Source organism: Poecilia latipinna, unplaced genomic scaffold (genome assembly GCF_001443285.1).
Source record: "Poecilia latipinna isolate Pla-1442-1.1 unplaced genomic scaffold, P_latipinna-1.0 Scaffold1987, whole genome shotgun sequence".
Taxonomy (NCBI): Eukaryota; Metazoa; Chordata; class Actinopteri; order Cyprinodontiformes; family Poeciliidae; genus Poecilia; species Poecilia latipinna.
In genome coordinates this window covers 33,106-44,667 of record NW_015114603.1, presented here as the reverse complement: position 1 = coordinate 44,667, position 11,562 = coordinate 33,106, and the positions used below count along the sequence as shown (strand labels likewise).

The 11,562-nt window shown below is 38.9% G+C and overlaps 1 protein-coding gene across 1 annotated transcript in view; it reads left to right on the top strand.

Annotated features, from left to right (window-relative positions):
- Positions 1-902: 902 nt before the first annotated feature.
- Positions 903-11,562, top strand: part of LOC106935614 (spondin-1-like) — a gene marked incomplete at its 3' end in the record, with an annotated part of 35,569 nt that continues 24,909 nt past the window's right edge. The window contains exons 1-2 of the mRNA XM_015016161.1: positions 903-1,528; positions 5,170-5,276. Coding sequence (XP_014871647.1) covers positions 1,303-1,528; positions 5,170-5,276 — 333 coding nt within the window. The remainder of the gene's footprint in view (positions 1,529-5,169; positions 5,277-11,562) is intronic.

Below are 11,562 nucleotides of genomic sequence, written 5' to 3'. Positions count from 1 at the left end.
CAAACCCTGATTTTTATTTATTTTTTCTGCAGGGTAGCAAAAATGGGTTGTTTCTGAGTATAAAACAGACTAATTAGAACCTCGTTAATTTGTTGAAACAAATGCACTGAGTAAAGTAATCTGAAAGACAATAATGACCAAAAAGAATTTGACAAATTTAGTTGTCTAAGGATATCTTAAAAGCTGTTCGGAAGTTAACAAATTAACTCATTCTGAAATTTTTATCTAAACAAATGAAATTTGTGCAAATTGAATTGAACTTCAAAATTGTTAATTCTTAAATTTCCCATCTGTGGATAATAAAGGCTATTTATATTTCTAAATTGTCACTTTTACTTCCTAATATCGCAATATGGTTAGGTACAAAATGTTGCATGTTGTAATTCCTTAAATTTCTTTTGGAATATAAAATAGCCAGCTCTTATGTGTTTAAAATAATGAATACAATAAAAATAAATAAATACAATCTGGTCAGTCAAATAATTCATCAGGTTGTCTGGTCAGTCAAATAATTCATCAGGTTGAAACTAAAAGACAATCAGAAAAAGTCATGTTAGTCAGGAAAACACGATCAGGGGATGGGATAGTTACATTTATCAGCATTATCAGCATGCAAAAAATGTTAACAATGAAAAGCCGAGATTAATTTTAATCACAAATAGATAATGTTTACAACATATGCTTTTGCCACACAGTAGATGGAAATGTTTAGATTCTTGGGTACATTTCTTGTTTATCAAATATTGTTTTTGCACCGTGATGTCACGTCACAAACGGCTAATACAATAAACTAATGCAAGTGACCGGAAAGCGTGGGGCTACTTTACACCGAGACGTTTCTGCATCCGTGCACATTCAGACCGAAAGTTAACTGCTTGTGTGAGTAAAGTGCGACGGGAGGAAGTGTTTGGGAGTCAGTCTGAACTTTTCCTCGTCTCGCATCAGGGAGATAATCGCCTGTATCGGCGCACCGTTGTTCTCATAGCAGAGCCCTCCTATCTCCTCTCTACCCCTCCAGCACATCACACTGACTGATCCAGAGTCAGCAGCTGCTGCTCCTCTCCCCTCTCTTCTTATAAGCGGCGCTACACCGCGCAGAGCTCCAGCCGCGCTCTCTCCACTTCGGGATGGACTTGTCTTGGTCTCCTTCTGCGCATCGCTGTCTCCGTCTGTAGTTCGGTGGGAGTTCCCGGCAGGAGGGAGCAAGCGCGGGTCTTTGCTCTGCTTAATTTTATTTTATTTTATTTTATTTTTTTTAACTGAACAGCCACTGCACAATCATTTCCGAGCGGCAGTTCAGAAATGGGAATGTATTTGCATCTGCTGCTCTTGCAGGGTTATTTTGTCTCGAATTTTTTGTGCAATGCCGTTGCTTTCGTGGAGGAGCCCGCCGGAGGGAGGTCGGACGGGTACTGCGGGCGGATCCTCCGGGCGCAGACGCAGGGGACCCGGCGGGAAGGGCACCACGAGTTCAGGATCAGGGTGGAGGGGGACCCGGAGACCTACCAGCCGGGCAGCACATACAGAGGTACATCTCCACTTTTCTTCCCAGAATCTGACGTGTGCAGTCAGTGCGCGAATCTGCATCCAATTAAACAACTGGATGTTTACCAAATTGAAAACAGAACACTTTTTCAACATGTTTTTTTTTTTTATTTATTTTTTTTTTTTATTACGATGTTAAGTGGAAACTGCAGCCGCAGGAGATCCAATTTCCAAAGCAAGTCTTCCTCATCCTCCTGCTGGGAGATACCGTTTGATAAGGCTGTTTAATGTTAAATTGCGTTGCCTATATTTACTTCCTCTTCTCTTCCTGCCAGAAAGTGGAATCTCTCGAATAACAACATGCAGATACAGGCTTAAAAACACACACGGACAGATCTGGATCCAATTAAGTTGACAAAACAAATTTTAAGTTCCCATCCGGCCGGCCAGATGTGTTTGGCCACAGTGAAAAAGGGGCGACTTTCTCACAGTGATTTCAGATGAGCTCAGAAGGAACGCTTTAAAAGTTTTTCAATCATTTAGACAAAAACTCACAAAAGACAGCGTAAGTAGGCTTACTCAAACCATTTAAGCTGGGATGAGATTGTTTTTTTGTTTTCCAGCAAACTGAAAAGGTATATAATAAATGTAAAGAGATGTAGGAAATTGTAAAAAAGGGTCTTGAAGCTGAAACTGAATTGCTTACCCATCTTATATATGGCATAGTTATCCTTGTTGCTGCACAAAGTCCTGCAGGTGATTGAGCATGTGAAGCAGAATGAAAATGAAAGTTTAAAAAAAAAAAGATTAAAATCTAAAATGTTTGTATTTATCCCTCTTAGTCAATACAGTACAATCACCTTTTGCTGTAGTTCCATATTTAGGAGTCGTCTCACTCGGCGTGTGGTTTATGGTTTAATATCTCAAATTAAATACATTTTTCTTTGAAAATGGCTAAAGCCAGTTTAGATTGAATGAAGAGCATCTCTGATTTTCAAATATTTATCTTAACTGTATTTACATTTGGACTCAAGTAGATATGCATAAAAACAAACCATTCAATTGTAGCTGTATGTTTAAGACATGTTGTGCTGCCCGAGTCTGGAGTCTTTTGCTGTATCTTCCAGGACTGGTCTGTATTTACCTTCACAACATTATGCTGCCACCACCTTGTTTTTATTATTATTATTATTATTTTTTTTACCAAAATCATCATGCTCAGGCTGTTTTGTGCATGGCTGACTGGAAATGGGACTCATAATGGTTTTGTTTTAAATAAAAGGGTTATTTCCCAGTGTTTCCCAGTGGCATGTACTCTCACTCATGCCACTCCTCCAGAGGGAGTGCAGACATAGACCATTTCCCTGATTAACACTTTTTGCTTGGCCTGTCACTTCTGGTTGTGCTACTGATTTTGCATACTTGGATAATGGACTGAACAGTGCTGTGTGAGATGTCCAAAGCTTATGTACCCCTGACCATTGTGGTGTTTCTTGGTCTTCAAGATGCATTTTGTTCACCAGTACTCTCTAACAGCTGGATTTATGCTGAGATTTCACATAGATGGAGTCTAATTGGATGAGATCTGATGGCAGATTTTATGTAGTGGCATCAGAATAAATGCAACTGATTACAAATGCATGCTAAAATGATCAGATTTCAGTAGACGTTTCTTTGTGTGATGTAAAGTCACAATAAAATATGTTGAAGCTTGTGGTGTAAGGTGACAAAATATAAGAAAACAAGCAAAACAAAACTAGGACTCATCCTTTGTGTTAGACTTATTTTATGCTGCTTTCACATGGTGTATATGTTTGATGCAAAACCCTAAGAAAACAAAAACATCTGACCTTACAGTGAAAACTGACCCAAATAATTATTACACTTTTTTTTTTTTTTTTGTTTTTTCGAGGAAGATTAAATTGGGGGGGCTTTTTAAAAAAACAAAAAAAAAACCTCAAAGTCTACAGAAAATCTTTACATTATGTCATTAAATGTTAAACAGATTTTAACTTTGCTGTTCAAAGTAAATTATTTCCATGCAAGACAGATGTAATGGGTTGAATATGGAATCATTTCTCGCCGTCTGACGCTTTTGTGTTTATGATTTTTCTTTCTTTTCATAGAAGTTTTTTTTTTTAATGTTGCTTCAGTAATGAATAGCTGCATACAAAAGATAATTTGCTACAACAGTAAAACAATTCCAGGTTTCTTCCTGGGCTCTGCAGCACAGCGCACAAAGCAGCTCCAAGTTGGAGTGGAGGTGAACAGTCGGGGAGAGAGAGTGGAGCTGTTTTCAGAGACTAGAAACGAAAAAAGTTACGAGTTTGTCTCTTTTTGAATGCAACTCCACTGCCCTCGTTTTGTTTGTTTTTTGTTGTTTTTATTGCATAAGCCGTAGGCTTCAAAGTCGCTGTTTGGATCAGCGTTTAACCAAGCCTTTCACTTGTGTCTTTGAGGCTAAGTGTTGTTGAATTTGCATTTCCCCATTCTTGCAGCAGCGCTTCTTTGGACTATCTTATGGTTTCGTCTGTAACAAAAGAAGCTGGTTGCTTGATTGTGTCTTTGGAACTTTTGTAGTTGAAAATACAGTCCATAAATGCAATAAAGTGTCATGGCATTTTATTAAAATTTTAAGACATACTTGTAATAATGTAATACTTCACTAAAATAATTAAATTAGTTTAAGATTTTTTTTTGTCTGATTTTGATTGTTGGGATTTTGAAATTTTAGACTGTTTTAAGACCCCGTGAAAACTTTGAACATTAAAGTTTAAGGCTTTTTATTTTAACATGTAGTCATATTTAATAAACTAGAGAATTATTGCAAAATGTATCAGTTTTAGTAACTCAGTTCACTAAGTGAAATACATATCGACTAATTACACACACACTGATCTTTTCAAGCCTTTATTTCTGTTAATTATGATGATTTTCTTAATGAAAACAAAACAATTACGATTAAAACAATGCATTAGATTAAAAATAAAATAATTAATACAGAAATGTGGAGTAAATAAAACCTTCTTAAAGATTATTATTATTATTATTAAAGGTACTTTTCTGACAAACAAGCTTTATCAGAACACATAACCTGATTTAGTAGATATGACTGCACTTAAACGTACTTGCAGTTATATTGCTCATGAGAACTCTTAGCATCTGTTACTTTTGGATTAACTATGTATCATAAGCAATATTTTTTCTTTGTGGTTTTGCTTTGTTGAAAATCTAAATGCATTTTAAACATATAAAAGTAGATTTTATTTTATTGTCATGCTTGAAAGCTGTTAACTGTTGCACATATTATGTCCTGTATGTTTATGTAGTAGAAATCGACAAGAACTGATACTCCTCGAAGAACCCGGAGCAGCATCCCGTTTCTCAGTTGATCGTTTTAAGTAATACCTGATTAATTAACTAGTGCTATGGATGAGGGGAAAGCTAGGAAGTGTGCGATTCAGCTGTATCCTCCTTTATTAACTGCTGTGTGAGATGCTAAGCTGCTGTTTGCAACCTTCACTCTTCCACATCATGCACACTGTTACGATAAACCCTCTGTCGCGATTATCTGCAGTGACCCTGGGTGTCGCAGACAAACCATGAAAATCCAAAGCCAGTTTAATACCCTGATTCTCTGTGGCGCTGATATATACTTACTCACATTCTTGTTTTCCCTCGCAGTGGTGCTTCTAGCCAGCAGCCCTGCTTATTTCAGAGGCTTTACTCTCATCGCGCTGAAGGAGGGCAGAGAGGGCACCACAGACGAAGACTTCGCCGGCCAATTCCAGGTAAGCCTGACAAGGTGGGGAGAAGATTCTCCGCATATAGAATGTGTTCTGTGTTCTATGGGAACATTCGCAGCAAAGGAGCTCATTTGCAAGCTTTAGTGCACCTTGCAGTCGACGAGGCGGCGCCCTGCTGTTCTCTGATGTGGAGGTTAAAGGAGGTGTTTCTGACAGATACACCTCCTTTAAGGTGTCGAGATGGAAAAGAATAGAGGATCTCTTCCTGTCTTTGGTGCCACCCTTCCAAGGTGTAGCAAACATGGCACCCAGTTCCTGCTAAGTACCAGATATTTCCTCCAAAGGAAGAATAAGGTGACAAAAGGATTAAGGAGGGAAAAAATGCATGTGGGAACAGAGAGGAGATATAAACAGTGAGAAAGAGATGTGAAATGTTTGTTTCAGTAGTAACACAGCTCCCACTGAGCAGCAGAGAGCTCCCAAGGAGTGAGCCAGACTTTCTCAATTACCTTCCTCTCAGTGTAAACAGGAACAAACATCTGTGTTTCCACACTGATTCCTACCAGAGTTACAGCAAACAGCAAGAAATGGCTTTCCCGTTAGTAGCAGTTCAAAAATAGCTGTTTCCAAACTTTTTAGCTTGAAGGATTCTGACTCACGAAATGAGAGTGGAAGACGTTTGGTTCTGATTATTGGTTGAATGCTGAGTCAATTAAGACAGCATGACGGGAACACATCAACAGACAATATGTTGCTTTTGTAATCTTTTTTAAATATTTGTAGAATAAATATGTTGTACTGCTACCAAAACATTGCCAAGATTAATTTCTGCAAAAGACCTCACCACCCCAAATGTGCTGATACTCGACCTTATTGCAGCCCTAATCACAACCGCAGGATCTACTCGTTCAGAGAAAGGACTGAATCTCCTGACTCTTCTAAGGGATCTTACATCTAAGGGAGGGAAAAGTGAATCCTTCATTCATCTAGCTAACTGTGCACAGCAACTGGTGTGGGTAGCTTAGCCAGTGCTCTATGTGCAGCTATCTTTATGAGTCTTGAATACTAATCCAGTCGTACTCAGGACAATGCAGAATGGATCTATACAGATGAAGACAAGAGTTATTTACTTAAAGGTGCAGTTCCCCTTGAGGTTGATGGGATTAAAGTATATATAGAGACATCAAAATAAAGTTTTTTTTTGTTGGAATACCATCCATTGATGTTTCAAAATCAATTAGATTTTTTTAAATGTCTTTATTTGATGAAAATGTTATAATATCAGCATATCGAAAACACAAATTCAGACTGCTTAAGATGTGAAAGCAGTTAAGCAGTCTTAAGAATAACTGGCTAACCAGTTATTCTGTCGAGCCATAAAATTTGTAACTTAAAAAGTGACTTTGACTGATTCCACCCTATGTTTATTCTTAGTATGTGAGTAAATATAGGATTATGTGAAATTATTAGACATTTTTATACCACTGGAAATGAACCCTCAATTTACAGACTGAGAAGGGAGGATTTGTGTCTGGATGAGGAGGAGTTCTTGATTGCGCTTTTTAAACAAGATGCATTTCTTTAAAACTCCAGGCCTCTATGGATCCTGGTTAACAAGACAACTGCAGTCAAGTTAATAAGTTGCAGACAGTTTCAAATTCCTACAGGGGATTCATAGGCTCTGGAATCCTTTTAGAAAAACACATTTCCTTGTTCTCTGTGTTGGTGTAATTTTTACATTATGGTGGGAATTCTTATTTAAACCCTCAGCATCCGGATACTTGACAACGTGTGTGAGTTCTGCTTGTGTTAGCATTTATTCAGTCCATTAATGTGTTGTTTATCTGACTGTTGCTGTGTTTTGAAAAATAAAGTCACGATTGGATTGAAGTAAACAACTGAAACATTTGTGCACAAAGAGCTGTGGGTGAAATGAGTAGTGCAGTGCCTAGTGTGAACTTGAGATCATGAGACATGCATAATGGATCTCTGTATAAATCCCCGCACCTGAACACTGACACCAACAGCATCTTCTAATGTGTACAGGTGAGTCATCACCTCTGTAGGACAGTTTCAGCAAAAAAACAAACACATTCATCTTTTACTGCAGAACTGCATTCCCTTAGCTTTTCACTTTTTCATGTAGCAGGCTTGTACTCTTACATGTCCAGGATGGAAACTTGGATATCTCTCTCCCCGTTTAATACTTTTCAGTTTGTTTGGTAAATCTAGGGTCTTTCTGGGATATATATAGTTCCCCTGGTGAGTTCTGGGCGCACCCCAAGATCTCTTCCCAAATGTGCCTGGAAAAACTTGAGGTGCTCCTTGTGAAATCCTGATCAGATGCCCAAATCACCTAAACTGACTTCTTTCAATGTGGAGGAGCAGCAGCTCTCCTTTCAGCTTTGAAGGATAACAGAGGCCATCAAATCATCTTTGTGACAGAGCTACAATAATACACAAAGCATCAAATTTCAGCTGCTGGCATCTGAGATCTTCTGCGTTTGGTCATGATCCATTAATCATGACCACAGCTGAGGTCTGGAACCTGGAGGGACCTGTAAATCAAGAGCTTCACGTAATGGCTGAGCTTTTTTTTAACCTTGGCAGTTTGGAGTAGAAACTGCTTTACTGCAGACAAGACCCCAATATGTCCACCCATCTCCCACTCTGTCTTACCATCACTACTGATGAAGACACTAACATATTTGAACTTCTTTGCTTGAGGCACAGACTGACCTCTGACCTGGAGGGAGCAGTTTCAGATAAAATCAATCACCACATCTTTTATCACAAAAACTTTTTCAAGACTCCTGTCATGCCATCTATAGTCATGAACTCTCTGTCATACTTTCCCTCTCCTTTTCAATCATTGTTTTGCTCCAATCTGTGCAATACATGTTTATACATATTCTCAGTTGCACCAAACAATGGGAATGCTTGAGTTCAGCTAAAAATATTTCATCTGGAGATCTGTCCATGGTCTTGTTCCACAGTTTTCTTTTATGACCTTTGGGTGTACATGTGAACATGCATTCCTCCCCTGAGACTCGGGTTATCTTCCCCTGACCTGCTCTCCATGAGTCAGCCCAGATAAAAAAAAAAAAAATGTTGCGCTATCTAAACTCTGGATGGCTCTTCTTGTCCACATTGGGATTACAATTATACTTTATATTCAATTAAAGCACTAGACATTCAATCTAGAATATTAGCCTTTGTGAAGCTTTGTGTTTTCTATTTCTAACCAACCTAATGGATTTTTTTAGTGAGGAAAATTTATTTAGTGAGGAACCATACACAGAGAGGGATATTTCTTATTAATCCAGAGTCCTGCATCCTTATTGTCTCTTCTCCTCTCTTCACCTTCTTTTCTGGAGAATTTAGGCTTGTGGACTGAGATGACAATGGAAACAGGCTGGTGTTGTGTCTGCAGACTGCTTCTTTGTGGACGTGACCACAAGGTTTAAAAACATATTTACTTGAAAATATGACCCACTGACGACTCATCCATTCATTCATCCATTGTCTTTAGCTTATGTGTGGTCAGAATATGGGTGCAATAATAATACTTTCAATCTTATTTATGGGAAATATAATCTGGGTCTGCCAATGCAACTTACACGTGTCCTTGGATGGGTCATAGGAGGCATCCTGATCAGTTGCTCGTAGGATGTCATTCAATGATTACCCACTGAATTAAAGATCAATTTATTTAAAATCTTGTGACAGTGTCAATGTCGACTTTATTTTATATCACTTTGCACAGCAAAAACAATACAAGTAGTATGAGTAGTGAACGAGCAGAAAAGACCTAAGACAAATAAAGAGAATTAGTAAAAGGTTAAAATCTCAAGATTTGGACACATCTTCACCAGGGATGCCACCAGGATGTATTTGTTTCAAGATAATTTTAAATGTTGGAAAATATGGACAAGCTGTTCTTTTTCTGTTTGTGCCTTCAGGTAGAGGAAAGTTTCAATGTCAGATATTTATTTTTTTTGCTTGAACTTGCCTACCCTTACAATTTTCACAAACTAGTTTGTTGTGTGAAAATTGAGACAAGAGAAAAACATGTCGAGCTTCAGCTCGAGGACGAGATTGCTCTAGGACCTCTGTGAAGTTGTTGGAAAATCCAGGCCACGGGAAGGTCAAAAGGACGGGGAAGGTTAGTGCAAATATCTAGCTTTTTGGGGTTTAAGTAGTTCAAAACTCAACATCTCAGTGAAACAACAAACAGCTTGCAGTCTAAGTTGAAGTCCCTGCAGAGTTTGCAGGGAGAAGGCAGCGAGCTGAGACTGGAACCATGTGGGCAGAGCATGAACAGAATTGATGTTGACAATCTGGCTTTGCAATCTGTCTGATACATATTCAGACTTTTTGTGGTCTTTAAACGACAGGCGTAATTTACTCGTTTACACTCAGGAAACAAAATACTTTTGGCAAACACTGTCAAATGTTAAAAATTGTTTTCCTTTTCAATTTTTTTGAAACACAGCTATGAAAAAAGAAAAGCATCTGGTTCCATTGTAGAAGCATTACTGTGAAATAAAAGCAGAAATTAGCTTTAGAATCACTTTATCAAATATGATGTTGTTCTTATTGCATTCATGCAGAGATAATACAAAAATAAAGCATGATGGTGATTATGAAAGTTCATATAATTTATTCAAAGTATATCTTTCAAAGGTTAGCTATGACTCTACATCTGCAGTGACATGACTGCTCTTATTCACTGGAAGGGAAGACGGTTGAAGGAAGTTGAGGTTCCCTGCATGGCTTTTCTGTCTCCTCACGCTGTGGTTGTTTCTGGCAGCCGTCCTGGAATGTGCCCGCACGCTGCTTCTCTAAAACACCACAACTAGGAGCTGTTATTCATTGACAGCTCTTCAAACAGCAAGATTCACTTTTAATGCATTACTGCCGCTGAAAGACTTTCATTTGAATTTGTCAAACATTTGAAAGAAAAAAGTCTGAAAGTCTGTCTGAACGTCTCATTGGATTGGCCCATTCTCTGCTTTTGAGATGTGTGTCTTTGTGCTTAAATGTGCTTTGACAGGACATACATGTCTGGTTCTGCTTGTGTATGTTTTTCCCAGCCCTCTGTGTGTTACTGTGGGACATGGGTCATATTTATCTAGATCAGCAGTGTGTTATTGCTCTGGGAAACAAATGGAGGTTGTTTGAATAGGGGAAGCAATAAGAAGAGGTTAGATTATCTTTTATAAACGGTCTGGAGTTTTTGGGGGGTACAAACACTTAATCAGTTTAACCCAAGCCATAGACGTAGAGGGAATACAGACAATCTCAAAGGCAAGTAAAATGCAACAGCTGAAATAAAGCAGGAACAAGGCTTGACAGTGACCTGATGTATAACACAAACTCCAAGATAATCCTTAAATAATTGTTTCTGTAGTTTGCAAAGCTCTAACTGAATATCTCTCGGTCCCTGTTTTCCTTTTAACATTACCTTATGAGGAAAACCCACAGGGTTGTTGATTTTATTGAAATGAAATGCGTCCTTGAGATGGCGAGTTCCTGTGTGCCACTGTTTGTCCTTCCAGCAGTGGAAGGTAAGGCCCAAGCGAGTCTACTGAGAAACGCAAAGGAGGCATGACATAATTATATAGGCAACATCAAATGAGATCGCAAGAGGAAGGGTTGATTACCACTACTTTGATGGACAATCAGGCACTGAGGACTGTCCTTTAGCACCTCTTATGCAGCCAGACTGATTAGCCTAATGGGGACCATGTGAATTGGCCGTATGAGCTGTCATGCCTTCACAGAGTGGAATCAGCAGCACAGGAAGAACGAGAAGAGGAATGCAACAACCCAAAAACCAACCCAAAATCAGCTTTATTATCTGATAGTTTCCTCTTCTACACAGGGAAGAATTTCATTTTTTGAAATGGCACATTATTTTTCTGAGGAGCCAGAACTGAAAATCTGAAAGAGCAAAACATCTGCAAGTAACCTGTCTACATGCACTTTGGAGGTGTGTGTGTGCTTCCTCACCACTGGTATCTTGGTGTGGGTGTGATTAGCTTGTAGACATTGCGTGAGTCCAGCATGTCCAGTTTTTCTTCAAATTCTTTAATGATAAGGTTGGTCTGTCTAAGCCACACTGCATGGGTTAGACCAGTGGTTCCCAAACGTTTTTTTCTGCGTCCCCCCAGTGGTTTCCAAGCATTTTCTGCGCCCCCCCCTATGGATTACAAATGGCTGTCTGGTTGAAACGCCCCGTGTGACGACGGGGGGGGGGCATCGACTTTTTTGGGGGCAAAATGAATGTACGTAGCTGAAAATAGACACCAACATTGGTAGCCTACAA